At 38.0% G+C, this 17,371-nt stretch overlaps 1 protein-coding gene across 10 annotated transcripts in view; it reads left to right on the top strand.

Moving 5' to 3' along the window:
- GRIA3 (glutamate ionotropic receptor AMPA type subunit 3) overlaps positions 1–17,371 on the top strand; it is a 604,867-nt gene that overhangs the window by 565,548 nt on the left and 21,948 nt on the right. For 6 of the 10 annotated variants that reach the window (XM_068251187.1, XM_068251186.1, XM_068251191.1 and 3 more), the window contains 3 exons: positions 2,235–2,482; positions 3,337–3,451; positions 11,483–11,730. In XM_068251187.1, coding sequence (XP_068107288.1) covers positions 2,235–2,482; positions 3,337–3,451; positions 11,483–11,728 — 609 coding nt within the window. In that variant the 3' untranslated portion in view covers positions 11,729–11,730. Of the gene's footprint in view, positions 1–2,234; positions 2,483–3,336; positions 4,520–7,490; positions 7,606–11,482; positions 11,731–17,371 lie in introns of those variants that run through there. The other 4 variants (XM_068251183.1, XM_068251184.1, XM_068251189.1 and 1 more) reach the window with 3 other exon arrangements.

The raw sequence follows: 17,371 nt of genomic DNA, 5'->3' as shown, positions 1-17,371 counted from the left end.
CACAGCGTGCCTTCTGCCTTCCTTGGATGTGTGGTGGTGGTAGCCGTTTATTAGGATCCCACTCCGGACCAGAATCGAACCAGGATTCCATGGCCATTACCCATGGTCACCATGCTACTGAGAAAGTACCATCGAAAGTTTCACACAGTTTAACGAATGGCAGACTTGCCCTCCATAACACATTCTTGGCAAATGCTTTCGATTTGGTTCGTCTTGCGCTGGGTCAAGGGTCCATCTGACCACAGATGCCTGGTTTGCAAAGCACGGTCAGGGCAGGTACATTACTTATACAGCAAATGGGTCCTTACTTGGATGTGTGGTGGTGGTAGCCAGTTCTCAGGCTCCCACTCCGGACCAGAATTGAACCCCGATTCCCCGGCCATTACCCGTGGTCACAATGGCAGACTTGCCCTCCATAACAGATTCTCGTTACAGGTACTGAACAGCCAGCAGAAAATGTAATTTAAAAAAACAGATGTAAGCTTTAACAAAGGTAGAGAAAGAACCATCGAAAGTTGATAAGGCAGTAAGACATTATCTGATATCACTGAGGAAGAGCAATCTCGGCATGGTGCGCACCAGTCCAGCACGGCCGTCACAACACAAACAGGTGTTTGCGGTGCGTTACACAGTGAGTTTGGTGTGTCAGTGTGAAGCAGTACTCCAATTACACTCCCTGATTGATGTATACACATGCAAGATGTTCTAAAGCACTTTAGACCTGCAATTTGGCATTCAATGTGATTTCTGCCCTTAAAACGCTGCTTTGCGTCAACTCCAGATTTTTCCCCGGGACTTTTGGCATCTATCCCACTCATCCATGCAAAAACTCAGATGTTAGCCCCCTTGAAACATCTTTTCCATCACTTAAGTGTTTCTAGTTTTCAAAGTTCGCCTTCCCATTGAAGTCTATTGCAGTTCGCGAAAGTTTGCGCGAACTGATCTTTTGCGGAAGTTTGCATTCGCGGTTCAAGCCATCTCTAATAAACACATACATACTATAGATATTTTTTTTATCTGACTGAACTTATATGCCGAACCATAAAAATTGTACCGCTTTGTCTATCATTTTTGTCACATATAGGCCTAGCATGTAATTTTAGATTTCTTCCTTAGCTTTTAGTCTTGGCACTAGGTTTTCTTTTTTATATATTTTTTCAATGAAAAGGGCATTCCAGCTACATCGTCCTTCACAGCCGGAAGGAAGAATTAGCTGAAGAGATGAAACTTAAAGCAAACCTGGGTCAATTGCAATGCCCCAATATGGACACTTACCTCGGGAGGGGGAAGCCTCTGGATCCTGGAGAGGATTTCCCTGTCCTCCTCCATCGCTCGATCTAGCACTGAGACCCCGAAGGGCAGCTGCTCTGTGCCTGTGCAGTATCACAGACATGCTCGGGATCCAGCAGATAAAGACCCTCAAAAAACTGAACAAGAAGGCTCCCGCATGCGCTGTAGCATGGGCCATGATTGGGCTCAGCTTTTCCCAAAGAAAGCCAAGTGAGTCCATGCTAGTGCATATGCTTGAGTTGCCAACAGGCATCAACAAGTGATCTTTCAGGGGTCCCAATACTGGATGGAGGTGACTACCCTGTACTTTTTCCCTACAGATACACTTTAAAGTGGAGGGCAGTGCACAGAGGCAGCAACAAGGATGAGTTAACCCCTCTGCCATGTTGCACATCAGTTTAAATTTGAGTTATGTTCTAAAACACTTGAAACAGCATTATGAATTGGTACACTCATCCCTATTCTTCATAAAAAGACACCTTTTTTGTTGTTGTTTTTTTGTTTGTTTAACTTTGCCCTAGACATAAGTTCAGATGTGATTTTAAGGCTGATATTTAAGACACCTAAATAGCTCAGAGTAAATATAATTGGAATTATATGACAGCTGAATATTTGGGTATGATCTAATCAGCAACCACTTGATTTCTTTCTGTTGTCCCATAAACCTGCACACTCAGATTATACATACATGCATAATAATGTACATAGAGGTGAATGGGAGTGTGTAGTGAGGCCCCTGCCTGGAAATTCAGTAGCAATAGGTAAAAAAAGTGTGAGGAGTGGTGTCCACAATGGAGATGTATGCTGCTCCCTGTGGACATGGTAAAGTAAGTGGGTACATTTACTGTTTGTCTTATTTGCTGTGTATGTAGACTGTTGAAGGATTACATGCTCTCATTATAAATTCCATCAGAGTTAAAACCTTCTTTGGTTTTTACCATCAGCGTTCAAAAATAGCAGTTTATGAGAAAATGTGGTCCTACATGAAGTCTGCAGAACCTTCCGTGTTTACCAAAACCACAGATGATGGAGTGGCTCGTGTTCGAAAGTCAAAAGGAAAATTTGCCTTCTTGCTGGAGTCCACAATGAATGAATATATTGAACAGAGAAAGCCATGTGACACCATGAAAGTTGGAGGAAACCTCGATTCAAAAGGCTACGGAGTGGCAACACCAAAAGGCTCAGCATTAAGGTGGGTGGAATAATATAACAATATCAGTGTTGTTATAATATTCCACCTTCCCTGATGTGTTGTCGTGTTTCTTTCTTTCTTTCTTTCTTTTTTTACTTTGTTTGTGGATATTTGAGGTAACATGGTTTGTTTTTATTATGGTGGAAAGGTAATTGGTATAAATTGTGTATTCTTTTTATTTGTTTTTTAGAATTTATACGTTACCATTTCTGTTTGTTAAAGTTTCCTTTTACAGTTAGATGACTTTTAATTTACAAGTTAAAAGTCTTTTGATATTTGTGATGAATGTTGGTTGCATGATGTGAATTTTGTGTTTAGTTCTCTGAATGTTGACCCTTACCTTCATTCAGCATATATTGAATTCATAGATAGCACCCCCATTACAAAGCACAAGCCACCTTTCTATTATATATGATTAATTGTTGCTGTTGTTAATTTTCAAGCTTTAATTGAATCTCTTAGCCAATTTGTCCTCTTGTGCTCCTTAATATTACAATTTCCTTGGTAGAGATGTGCGACTTTATTTCCATGACATTCAAATGAAATTTGCCCCCCAAAAATGCTTGAAAATGTAATTGTAATTATATTTATAACTTGTTACTACAAACAGCAATAATCTATCCTTTTGACTTGCTACCATTTTTCATAAATGCTGCTAAGTCATTATTTGTGCATAATCTGACAGTAATATTGCATACTGTTGCCTTGTTTAGATTTGTAAATTTACACAAATTTCTTTAAAGGTAAAATATATTACAGAGAAAATTGTACAGCTTGTTTGAAGATATTCGCACAACTCTATTCCTGAAAGCCTCTTGTACATTTTCTTACAAGTTATGTTTTATCGTTTCAAGAAATGCTGTTAACCTGGCAGTATTAAAACTGAATGAGCAAGGACTCTTGGACAAATTGAAAAACAAATGGTGGTACGACAAAGGAGAATGCGGCAGCGGGGGAGGTGACTCCAAGGTCAGCCTCAATGTCACCACAATCGGGTACAATAGTCAAGAGTAATCGGCAAGACTGTTATTTTGGTAGTCAAGAAAAACATAAAATGTTACAGAAAAACTAACTAATAAAAAAAAGTAAATTTTCACAGTAGCTTTAGAAATAATACTAGACATTGTTTGGTATCTACCTCCAGATGCTTTTTCCACTCAGACATTAAGAATCTATAGTTCACTGCAAGGGCAAGCTTGAAGTTTACATTTTTACTGTGAATATAGCTTGCAAGAAGAAGATAATATGTATTGTTTCCTGGGCAAAATACTGGAGCATATTTGAGATTTTTCATGAAAAGACTATTCATTTGATTTTGTACATGAAAATTGGATTTCCTATTCTTTGAAATCAGTAATTCAACAAAAGGACCATTCTTATTCAAACAGTAACTCTGTCACCTAAACACAGACATTTAGTACAAAACATTGTAGCTTTATACAGGTGACTTCCGTTGCATAGAAACACCCACTGCTTTTAAAAATATCTATACTATATGTAATATTGAGCAGAATGTTGCTTTATAATTAGCCACATCTATCTGTTCAGATTTAAATTAAGAAAAAGATCCCACATTTAATATGTGAAAGGGTTCTAGACCTTTGTACCAATTCAATATGCATTTCTCTTATTTGAAAGGGAAAGCATACACTCCCCTAAAGTGTAAACATAGACTATTGGTAAGAAAGGGGCATACATATATTTACGCTACCGATGAGATGGGCACAGGGTGAGCAAAATGATGGCTCACCATGCTGCTGCTCAAATTCCCGGCAGTGTTAAATACTATGCCGCCTTCGAGTCATAGCAACTCTGAGGGAGAAATCCAAAATTACCTTGTGCACCATAGCATTACTGCTATAGTGGTGCCTAGTTTCCTGTTTCGAGAAAGGGAGCTAGTGATCTGGCAAAACAATTCTAGTGGAAATTTTTTACATTTTCAGTAGATTTACCATGTGATTGCAAAATCCTGTTTAAAAAAAAAATAACAATAAAGATGTGCATTTGCTTTCCTATGGAGCCGTATAACATGGTTGAGCTCCACAAAGATGGATCAGCACCTCGAAAGTAAATGTAGCTCTTTTATTTATAAGGCAGCAATTACAGACTGCTGTTTCGGGCAATCCTGCCCTTTATCAAATTGCAAATAGCCGTCACGGCTATTTGCAATTTGATAAAGGACAGGATTGCCCGAAATAGCAGTATGTAATTACTGCCTTATAAATAAAAGAGCTATGTTTACTTTGGCGATGCTGATCCATCTTTGTGGTGTTCAACTGTGTACCCCTGGAGGTGCTGGGGTAGGGACCAAGCACGCCACTACGCTCATTGGGTGCTCCTTCATTGCTACTGTGTGATAACATGGTTGAGCTGACAGGAACTGTGCTGCATCCAGCTTTTCACCCTATCAAGCGATTTTCCTTTGCAGTTTCAGAAATCCATATACCTCAAAAAAAAAAAAACTGAAACAGACTACATATTGTGTAGTATTAGATATATCCCATGACAACCAACCACCTTAACCCTGTGGGGATGCAAATGTATCAGCAACCCTCAGTGATCATTACAGTCACCTCCACTTGAGGTACATGGAGGTCTACAACTGCAAATTATGGACTTCTTTACATATGAAGGTCAACACATATGAGGGTCGATACATCTTGGCTCTTCCAATTCAGTAAGCCAGCACCTATTCAGTAGGGGTTCTTGGGCAAGACTCCCTAACACTGCTACTGCCTACTGAGTGTGCTCTAGTGGCTGCCTCGCAAATGCATTGAGTCCAAACGGAGAAAAACGATATCCAAATATGGGTATTATTATTACATATGGACACTGTGCAAAGTAGGACTATGATGTAAATAAGTTTAAAGTTTTCTCTTGGCCCCCATAGTAACTGTTTTGAGCACTTTTACACCAATTTTTACTTTATTTGTTACAAGTTGCCTCCAAAAGGCATAAATTAGAGACAGCTTTAGGGAAGTGCAGGCTTCATTTACAGGTAAAGTGAAACTTGAATTAAATTAGATAAAAAGAGATCTAACAATGATTTTTACCAGTTCACATGTGGGTACTGTCATTTGTTTCACACAGTGGGACCGTGCAGAGCTGCAATATAAAGCCTTATAACACAGATTACCGTACTGCAATAAGAATTCTATGCGACGTTCACAGTGTGATGTTAGCGTTGCATAGTAATGTGTTGCGTTATGGTAACACGGTTCTGCAGTTACTAGGTACAGGAAAGCATACTACTACAACATCCTACTGTGAACCTGGTCTGAAATACAAGTATAGCTTGCAAGCCACCTTAACCTTTTATGTCTGTCCCTAAGTTATCTCCAGTTCTAATGGGCAGGGTTTTCTCTTAAAGTGCCATCCTACCAACAGTCTCATCTAGAAATGTAGCCAGTACAAATTGTGGATTATGTGTTTTGCCCTTGTTTGTTCACGACACTTGTTTGCAAAATATCAGTTGGTATAGCAACACAGAAAATATGGTTGTTTTATAAAACAATAATAGTAATACATAAACAATTCTATACATTATAAAGAAATAATAATGTATAAAGTCATCTCAGACTATGGATATGCAAAAATGTCATGCCAAACAGCATGACATTAAAATAACTGCATGTTGCATTTGCTACACATCCAACTATTTCAGAAGGAAATTTACGGAATAGTTTTCACGTTTACAGACTAATCCTAAGTCTTTTGCCATTTGTCACTACTCTCTGGAACTTTTCTTCTTGTGGAACCTGGATTCATTATATGGTAACACCTGAGGAATGTTTCCAGATATGTTTCTCAGCAAACAAAATAGGAATTACCTACCTCCCAAAACCCGATACTCCACCCATCTTTCAACAATACAATACAATAATACAATAACATTTCTATAGCGCTTTTCTCCTTTAGAACTCAAAGCATTTAGGCTCTCTCAGTAATTATTAGTAGGATGAAGTATTAACATAGAGGATAAAATTATATTTCTGCAAATGCCAAACAGAACAGATGGGGTTTCAGTCTGGATTTAAGTACACCCAGAGGTGGAGCATTTCTAATCTGCTGAGGTAAAGGGTTCCATAATATAGGAGCAGCATGACAGAAGCCTCTGTGACCAAAAGTTTTCAGGTGGACTCTGGGTATGACTAGATTATTAGAACCTGTGGATCTGAGATTGCAGGGATTGCTACACAGCTGCAACATTTCTTTCAAGTATCCAGGGCCCAGATTATTCAGTGATTTAAAAGTTAGTAGGCCGATCTTGAATAGGATCCTCCATTTTATAGATTGCCAGTGAAAGGAGTGCAGGATCGGTGTTATGTGGCAGTGGCTGGTTAGTTAACAGTCTGGCAGCAGTATTCTGTAAAATCTGTAGTTGGTACAAGTCCTTGTTTGGAAGGCCGGTATACAGAGCATTACAATAGTCCAGTCAGGATGTAATGAAGGCATGAACTAACATTGGCAGATGTGCTGGGGGGATGAGGTGCTTGATTTTTGCGATGTCCTGCAAGTGAAAATTGGATGACTTCACCCCAGCAGAGATGTGCGATCTGAAGTTCTGAAAAATCCATGTTAAGTCAAAAAACACCTACACATATCAAGAAATCCTAAAGATGTACACATAACTTACTTGCAATATTCCATTCACAGTATGGGACATATCTCAGTGGAAACAGTATCAAAGGAGGACTTTCTTAATTTGGAGAAGTTACTGAAGAATTTTATCTGGAAATAGGATCACAAGTTTGGTGCCAATTACAGCTTTGTTAGTGGTAATCCATTAACAGTGTGTGCCGATTACTCAAAGCGATATAGGCAGGACCTGGTAATTTAGTGTCACTTGTAGTGTTAAAACTAAGGTGATATTCAGGTTGCCTGCAGTTCAAGATTTTTGTGTCCAGGGTCCCTGCTTTATCGCTTTGTATAGTATGAAAATAGTTATAAGCTTGAATAACATAAAATAACATAATATAATGTTATTTATGTTATTTCCCACGTGAAGAACTCCCGTAAACCTTGCAGTATTGAAACTCAGTGAACAAGGCATCTTAGACAAGCTGAAAAACAAATGGTGGTACGATAAGGGTGAATGTGGAGCCAAGGACTCCGGAAGTAAGGTCAGTCGCAGAAGGTCTTTTGAATTGATTAGAAGTCCCATTCTGACTCACCGTTCATACACACAAAGTTTTCTTTTTTCTTTTTTTGAAGCAGTTATACAATTTGAACAGTATAGGGTTCAGATTTTTTTTAATACAAGACTCGGTGGGCAATATATGTTAATGGCTGGAATAGCACCCCTAAATAGGTTATTATAAGTCATCTTGCTGGATGATGTCATGCAGTGCACACTGCTTAGTATGTCTTTCCCATTAACATTTTATCTTTTATATTCACACATGTTCTATGGTAAGCTTACATAAAAGAAAATACCACTACACAAAATAATTTATTTAAAGGGAAATAAATAGGCTATGTAAAGAGGTATCGCCATGTGATAATGTAATGCATATGTGAAAATGGGCCTGACACAATTCACTCTTTCTCCTAATCTTTCTCCTAAGCTTTCTCCTAGGTGATAGTTTCACATCACATCCTATTAATAACATGCATTTTAAGCCACAAGCAAGCAAGAAATTACTCAGAATAATTGGACACTGGACAGTAATTTTTCACCTACTTTTTAGTACTTTTCAATTGCAAAGTGCTAAAAAGTTATTTTAAACAGAAAATGGAAAATTGGAGAAAACTTAGGAGAAAAGGTGAAATGAATCAAGCCCAATGTTCTCAATTCACTAAGCTTTATCAAACACTTTATCAAATGTTTAAAGTTGAAGAGAAATCGAGAGCCCAATATGGTGTAGTATGTCAAAATTGATTGGATAAATGAAACAGTGAGATGGTAATACTCACAAACACGGGTTACCACCTAGGTAACCGCTCATTAGGCAGGTGAGGAGATTAGACCTGTCCTCACTCAGGATTAAGAAGTCGCTCTCTGTAGATAGGAAGAAAGGGGGTAGATCACCCCTCCACCTGGGGTGGACTCAAATATATTGGTAGGTGAACAGAGGCGCCAGAAGGATAAAAGTACATAAAATTTGTAAAAAATTGCTGGGAGGAAGTGGTGGACTCGCCTCCGTTAAAGCAGACACCAAGGACTGGTGCTCTGCTTGCTATAACTGAATTGCTGTTGTTTATCCCCTGCTTATTGCCTGAAGAAGTGGGCTATGCCCGCGAAACGCGTTGCATCTTTGGGGTATTTTCAATAAATGTGTATATCTATACATTTACAGTCCTTGGTGTCTGCTTTAACGGAGGCGAGTCCACCACTTCCTCCCAGCAATTTTTTACAAATTTTATGTACTTTTATCCTTCTGGCGCCTCTGTTCACCTACCAATATATTTATCAAATGTTTGATTATTTACCTAATCAGTAAAATCTTATTTTGAATTCACTAACGTGTTATAGATTTATCGAATGTTTTATTGATAAAATGTTCAATAAATCTATAACACCTTAGTCAATTCAAAATTAGATTTTACGAATGAGGTAAATTATCTAACGTTTGATAAAGTGTTTGATGAAGCTTAGTGAATTGAAGCCATTGTGTCCAACTTTTCTTTTTTATTCATTCAGTATATTTTTTTCATCTATATTTTTCTCCACAAATACAAATTCGCTTTAATACTTGCCAAAAAGTAGCTTAAAGCAAATGTGAAGTGAGATTAAAATAAAAAGTCGTGTACTTATGAGAGGGAAGACTCTGGATCTAATAGAGCTTTCCCGTTCCTCTCACAGTCCCCCTCATTCCAGGGCTGTCACCTGTGTTCAAATCTGCTGCCCCTGGAGACTTCAGGAGCCCAAGTGGTCCCGAGAACAGGCAGCACCATAATGTGCATGCACACGTGAGAGTGTGCTCATGCATGAGCAGTACAGAGCGGACGGCCTTCAGAGGATACTCAGAGCTCTTGCGGGGTGACAACTCTGGAATGTGGAGACTGTGAGAGGAAGGGGAAGGCTCTATAGAACCCAGAGCTGTCCCTCTCCATAGGTAAGTATCTTTTTTTTTATGTTTAATGTCACTTCACATTAGCTTTAAATCCCAACATGTCCTTATTATCACACAGATTCTTGAGTTAATTTTGTAAGATGTCCATTAAAGATATTAAAGGAAACTATGAAGGATACCAATTGTGACTTAGGTTCAATGGCCTAATACAATACATGAGCTAACATTGAAATATTATTATTATTATTATTTAGTATTTATATAGCGCCGACATGTTACTTAACTAGAGGAGTAATGTTGGACAAGCATTGCAATCCAGTACATGTAGTTCTTCTTAAAAGGCCACTTGTAAGATATGCAGTGGGATCTGCTGCAGTATACACTGATGGATAAGAAACACTTGCCTATCTGTAATAAGTCTATATCAAACCATGAACCTGCATAAATTTCACATCAGAGTTCATTATGGTTTAGCAATGAAAATACAGACTCCCACATTACATTCTGCTACATTGCTTCTATTTCCCGTAAGTGCAATCTGCTTACTATATTGCTGCTATTTACTGGAAGTGCAAAAGTAAATATTTCCTTATACTCAGTAACTAATCACTTCTATGTATCACATATTGTGCATTTTACCAGACTGAGCACATACCTGATTTTTCACTTTTGCCTCAGCTTTACAATGTGTGTTGTTTCCCTTTAAATAAACAATTTTACTAGTTTATCATCAACACTGAGCACAACAATTCACATGTTGATGCAATCAAAAAATAATTTTTCTTTTTTTTACGTTTTAATGTGAGATCAACGGATCTTTTATAGATTGTGCTGCACAGCATATTTATCATTTCCACCTAGCCTTGTACTTATAACTATTCTAGTTAAACCATATATCTGTCTGTAGCTCACTCCATTCAGCATTCATACCTTTTCTACATTCACTCATAATTATGCTACTATCTAGGTAGTTTTTGAAGTTGCCTGGAAAAACATTCAGCCAATGCAGGACATTCCTCTTTTTGTAACCAGTGTATTAAAACACTATGCGAGTGACCGCTAACTTTTTCATTGTTGGCCACTTTTGTAGTGATTTAATTGTCCTATTCTGATACGTTCTGGTTAAATTTAAGCAATGTCTGATTTCTTTATACACATTACTGTTTTAAATCATAGAGTCGGAGGCAGCAATGAATAGGTTTCAAGAGAATTAAGAGGTATTATAGACTTAGCATTTCTAGGGTACATCTGGATTAACACCAGTTATCTTTCATTTTTTGTTTAAGTTTTCAATCTGCACAAAAAGATTATGGCTTAGTTCCCGAGGACTGTATTATGTTAGCTTATCAGTAATATGGCTGAAATTAATGCTGAATATTCTGGAAGCTTAACTCCAACTAATCCTAATCCAATGGCATATATATATATATATATATATATATATATATATATATATATATATATATATATATATATATATATATATATATATGTATAAATTGGCAGAATCAGTGTGTTCAGCAGCAATTACATAGTCACATACATATTTACGAATTTTCCAAGGCTCAAGTAGCAAGGGATGTATTAAAGAGTTGATTCTTGTAAATATAAAATACATGTACACCTCAATCACTGAAACTGGGTTTAAAAAAATTACATATTTCTAATTTGGACTTAGAAGGCAGACTGCGTCAGGAGTTAGTGAGTTGTAGCTAAATTTATTAATATCTTACATTATTAGGTTTAAGGGTAGGGGGTATTACATTAGAATGTTTGAAGTGTTCAGTTGTAGAGTATTCAAGAAATAGTTTGAAAAGTAGATGCAAAATAAGACAAAAATCCTCTTGCATGTGATGAGTTATTCTCTTATAGACTGAGACATCAGTTTTAGCAGATGGAAAGAAAAGCGTTAGAAACTAAGTTATTTAAAGTTGAATTTCTTTCATCATCCCTTGAAACTAACAGTGTTGTTCATTTTTCTTAGGACAAGACAAGTGCCCTGAGCCTGAGTAATGTTGCAGGGGTATTCTATATTCTTGTTGGAGGACTTGGACTAGCCATGATGGTGGCTTTGATAGAGTTCTGCTATAAATCACGAGCAGAATCCAAAAGAATGAAACTTACAAAGAATGCACAAAACTTTAAACCTCCTCCTGCAACCAGCACTCAGAATTACGCTACTTACAGAGAAGGTTATAATGTCTATGGAACGGAAAGTGTTAAAATTTAATGGTAGGATTGAATTGTACAATGGGATTCATGTAGTCTTTGGAATATTGATTTCAGCTGTTTTCATTGTTGATTTGTTACTTTGCATTTGTTTTGGTAATGCAGTTCATGTTAGCCTCTTTATACTATGGAGGATGTTAAAGGAATACTATCGATTGAAACGACTTTTTTTTTTAATACTCTATATTAGTGTACACATTACCACTAGTGCTAGGGGCACTTTATTTATTCACCCAGGTCTCTCTCGCTATCCCTGCTTAAAAAATCATTTCTCACACAGTTCTCATAGTAGTTTGGGTCACCCTAAGCTGCTTGGTTACTCTGTCACACAGCTCAAATATATTTCACTGTGTCACTCACAGCATGCAGCAGACATGAGGAGAAATAGGCTGATCTGAGGTAGTAACAGGTAACTAAATGAGCTGTAATATTGCTGGAATATAACTAGCTATAACAATAGTCTATGTTTACACTCAGACTGGCTGTCTGCTTGAGGTGATTCACTCCAGGCTGCATCCACTTTACAAGCTGCTGAGAGGGGCAGATTGCTGTCTACAATTAGCATTATTAGTATCTTTATCAGTCAAGAGAAGCAAAGATAATAAACACACATTGCTAGAATCTTTAACCCCTTACCACCATATCAATAAGATTCTTTCAGCAAGGTGATAATTAAACTATAAACTGAGGAGTTGATAGCAACTCCCCTGTGCAGACACATGGTCTAGCCCTCTGGGAGCTCAGTATTAGATACATTTTGTATCCAAAACTGACGCCAAAACTGACGGAGGATTTTACAGCTGAGAGGAACAGCTATGTGAGGAATCAAATTGCTCCTAGTACTTGTCCTAGTGTGTGCTGCAACATACAGCATTTACAAATAAATGCATACATCGATAGTATTCCTTTAATTAAAAGACAATTGCCCATATGCAATTCACTTTTTCACCTGAGTTTTCTCCTAGGTGATATTGTCAGAACTTGTGATAAAATGCATTTTAAGCCACCAGCCAGCAAGAAAATACTAAGAATAATTTTGATAGCACTTTTTCACCAACTTTTGGGTACCTTTTCAATATTGAAATGCTATAAAGTTAGTTTAAAGAGAAGATGAAAATTACCTCCTAGGAGATAACTCAGGTGAAAAAGTTAATTACATATGCGCCAATGAATGCAAAATGTGTAAAATATAAAATACATACATGTAAAATGTAGATTTCTCCCAGAGTACAATTCACTATAAATTACTTTTCCCCAATGCCCCTGTCACTCACAGAATGCAGAGGAAATCTGACAAATCTGACAGGTTTTGAATTATCAGGTATTCCTTTATTTACAAAAGCACTTACTTAACACCTTTTACTCAGTCCAGCTGCCAAAATAATGTGCAAATGAGTAGGGAAGCTGACTGACAATTTTGTTTAGATCCTTCATAGGAAATGCTTTTGTTAAGAATAGAGGTAATGCTGAGAATCTCATATGAGGGGAGATGGAATAGTCCAAAATATGTCATGTCTGTAAACTTTTGACTACCTACTGTAAGTGACCAGCAACATAGGAAACAAAGTAATTTATAGTGCGTTTTACTCTGTTATAGAAATGTACATTTACATGTAAGTATGTATTTTAAATTTTACAATTGTTCATTATAGTGGACCTTTAACTGTCTCCTGATAAAGTTCCAATGCTCTGAAAATGTCCTCTCACCAGCTGACTGCTCTGTAACATAGCTACTAATAATGGAGGCCTTTGATTGGCTGGTGAGGATCAATTGACATAATGTACTAATTAGGTGGCAATCCTTTAAACATAGGCTTGTCACTGGGAATTTATCATTCATTGCACAGTCAGTGTGCAAGATGGGATAAGGTATCAAAAGTTTAAAAACTATACATAAAAACATTACAGTGTAAAAATATAAAAATAACAATTCAAATTGGTTAATATACTGTAAATGGGATGAAGTTAAAATAAATAACAAAATAATATTTGCAAGCATTTACATTAGTTAAAACTATTTAATTCATTTGTGTGTCGGGCGTCACAGCTGAAGCAAAGTTAACAGTATAGTAGTGTTTTATCTACAACTAGTGACCTTAGCCCGTTTAAAAATGGGCTAGGTCTGTCAGTAATCCGCCGCACGCGCGCACGCCGCCAGTCGCACACGCGCACACGGCCGCCCCTTCTGGCCCCGTCCGGCCCCGTCCTCCTCCAGCTCTAACCAAACTTGCTAGGACAAAACAAAAAAAAGTACTAACCAAACTTGCTAGAACAAAACAACAACAACTATCTATATTCATGACGTTCCAGAAATTTGGGGTTTCTGTTTGTGGCATGGCGTCACAACCATGTGACGCCATGCAGAAATCTGCACATAGCAGAAAGCAAGTTTTCCAGCATCTCAGTGTCCCTAAGCTCACTACACCGATCAGTTCATTACACAGGAAAAGAGAGTTCAGGTTTATAAACACGCAGAGAACAAACTAGTGAAGATGCTTGGGCTGCCCTATTCTTGGTATACTTTAATAACTTTTAGTACCTACCCCCTACTGGTTCATATGCATTGCCCAGTAAGTATCCAGAGTACAGCAGGCATGTAATTGTAACACTGTTGATGTAGATAATCACAATGTATATAGTTGTACAGTTGATTTTGTGGTGGGGGTGGGGTTATGAGTCAAATTATAGTTACAGTTTAACAGCACACAAAAATTAAAATTTTCACATTTAAGTTTGTGCCTGAAAAAAAAAATCTTAGCTGTCAACAGAAATGCTGAGCAACATTTGCATTATGGAGAATAGAATATGTCCTCCAATTTTTTTTTCCACTATTGAAAACCTGATTGCCATCTTTATAATGCCATTTATAATTGTGGGAACAGCTTTTCCTCCCTCGCAATCAGAGTTTCAGAGGTATCGAATTCCAGTACTGTTATTACCCTAAAGCGGTGATCAGAATCCCTGCACACTTGATTTCACTACTTTTGCACCGTACAGTACCATTATTTAGTTTAGTAATACACAGTCCATTGACATTCCTTGCATCCACATACCACTACCTTCTAAGGTTGTGATCTATGAGTGTCAAACAAGGTATATAGAAACACACCAATGTGTTCTACAGCTAGCCAAGATTTGTATTGTAGTGTTGTCTATAGTTTCATAAAAGAGAACAGCTACATTCTGTGCCACCAGATAATTTTCATTTAAATTGAGGAGTATGGTAATTGACAGGTTTACGTGGGGGCGTGGTTAGGTTAACGGCACCATGGGGGCTAGGTAAGGCCTAAGCATTGGTGGAGGATTAGTTAGGGTTAGAAATAAGTGGAGGATCAGTTAGTGATAGGTATTGTTGGGGGGTTGGGTAAGGTTAGGCATCGGTAGGCGGGATTGTTTAGGGTAAGGCATCAGTAGAGTGAGGGCTCTGTGTGAGAATAGGGTTAAGTTTAGCGATAGTAAAACATTAGTAAAATTGACCCATTTTGTAATATTAGAATAAATACTGTACAATAGTAGAGTATCAGTAATTTTAACAATATTCTACTAGCGGCTATTTTCGGCCCCCATTTCCCCTGTGCCCTTTTTGCATGTATGCACCCAAGTCTGCATATCTTCAGAAACCAGGGTGACTCCTACACTTTTTTATTTAAAAAAAAAGTGTGTGTAAACATTTATTGTATTTGGGGTAGTAGGTTTTTTTGTTTGTTTTGTTTTTTTACTTTTGTGCTATGTCTAGGATTAGTGAGTATAGCTGAAATGTTCATCAGCAACTCAGTTTAATTTTTTCTATGCCTCTACAACATTAAAAATTAAAAGACTGACTTATAAAACCTGAATTTAGGATGTAAGAACTATTTCTTTATATCCACATTTGTTGCACAAAGTGTAATGTGCAGTATTTTGAGTACTGACATTAACATTTTATGAATGCAGAGTAAGGCAAATAGAGGTGTAAATAATGCAGGAGAGTAGTGAAAACATACTTTGTGCAGAAAAATTCCACTCTTATAATGCAGCACCCTAAGCAAAGATCTGTACTAATCTGAAGGTAAAGGAAATTGTCATATGAAAGAAAATATCTGTTATTGCACTGCATCTACACTATTTAATTCCTGCTGTGTGTGACCAGAGCAAGCAGGGCCAGTAAATTGCACCCACAAGTAGTAAATAAAATGACAGCAATGCAATGAAAAACACATCCCTATGGAATGTCCTTATTTCTTCCAGGGTCAAAACATAGCCATACAGAGTGTCAAGTCCCCTTTAAACGGTAGCCAACAGTTTTCACCAAGGTAGCAACAGGCAGCCATGTAGTTGATAAATCAAGGAGTCTCCCTCCCCCCCCACACATACACACAAAATGTCTCACTCGCCAGTCGGACTCGATGTGTCTGGTCACATCTTTAGGGCACTTATGGTGGCCCTGAGCCTGTTTCAAACAGGGGCTCCCCACTAGTGATGTAGCGAACATCAAATTTTCCACAAAAGTTTGCAAACCGACCATTCGCAGCGGGCTCCACAGACTTAAATGGCAGGTGAACAGATGCTGACTTAAGTAGTTAATAGCAAAGCCCCAGTACATGCTAGAAATACCAAATATGCAGGGTATGGTAATGAGGATAGTGGGAACAAGAGGAAAAACATTTTTTCAAAAAGACCTTATCGTTTTTAAGAAAATCGATTTTAAATTGTTGTTCTGAGTGTGGAAAATGTTTTAATGTTCGCTGACTTTAGTGGTTAATAGCAAAGCCCATGAACATGCTAGAAACAGCAAATTTGCATGGTATGTCAAGAAGGACAGTGGGAACAAGAAGAAAAATGACAGGTGAGTCATTTTGTGTTGGGGTGAGACCCCTTAATTTATTACCTACACGGCTGTCACTCCCTTGGTGAAAACTGTTGGCTGCCATTTAAAGGGGACTTGACACTCTGGCTATGTGTTGATCCTGGAAGAAATTAGGACATTCCACAGGGATGTGTTTTTATTGCATTGCTTTCATTTTATTTACTATTTATAAGTGCAATTTACTGGCCCTGGTCTCTATGCCAGTAAAGAATATTGTTAACTGGCTAATTCAATCTATTTCAATTGGATTGGTATAAAGACCCATACACACGTTGGATTATTCCGAATGACGGGTCGTTTGAATGTCCCGTCGTTCAGTCATCCGCACGCCAAATCAGGCGTGTGTACAGACTGTCGTTCAGGTGATAAGACTGATTCTCAGCGATCCGCCAGGCGGATCGCTCAAGACCAGTCTTATCACCCGAACGACAGTCTGTACACACGCCCGATTTAGCGTGCGGACGACTGAACGACAGGACGTTCAAACGACCTGTCGTTCAGAAAAATCTGACGTGTGTATGGGCCTTAACAGTCTAACACAAATTGCATTGCTGTTAAGCTGGCCATAAACTGGTTGATGTGTCCAATGCACTGGCGTATCCAGACGGGGATTCTAGATGTATGGAACACCCCCCTGAGACTCCTGTACCTTTAAAAAAATTCCTTAATTCGCTGAAGCAGACAAGCTGGTAAATATACAGAGGCTTGCCTGCAGGGTCTGTGGGAAAAACTCAGCTCTTTCCCTATTGTAAAGACTGCATGTAGACAGCTACATAAGGTATGTCAAAGGATGAAAAG

This window comes from Hyperolius riggenbachi, chromosome 8 (assembly GCF_040937935.1).
Source record: "Hyperolius riggenbachi isolate aHypRig1 chromosome 8, aHypRig1.pri, whole genome shotgun sequence".
NCBI classification, from domain to species: domain Eukaryota; kingdom Metazoa; phylum Chordata; class Amphibia; order Anura; family Hyperoliidae; genus Hyperolius; species Hyperolius riggenbachi.
This window is presented reverse-complemented; position numbering and strand designations above follow the sequence as displayed.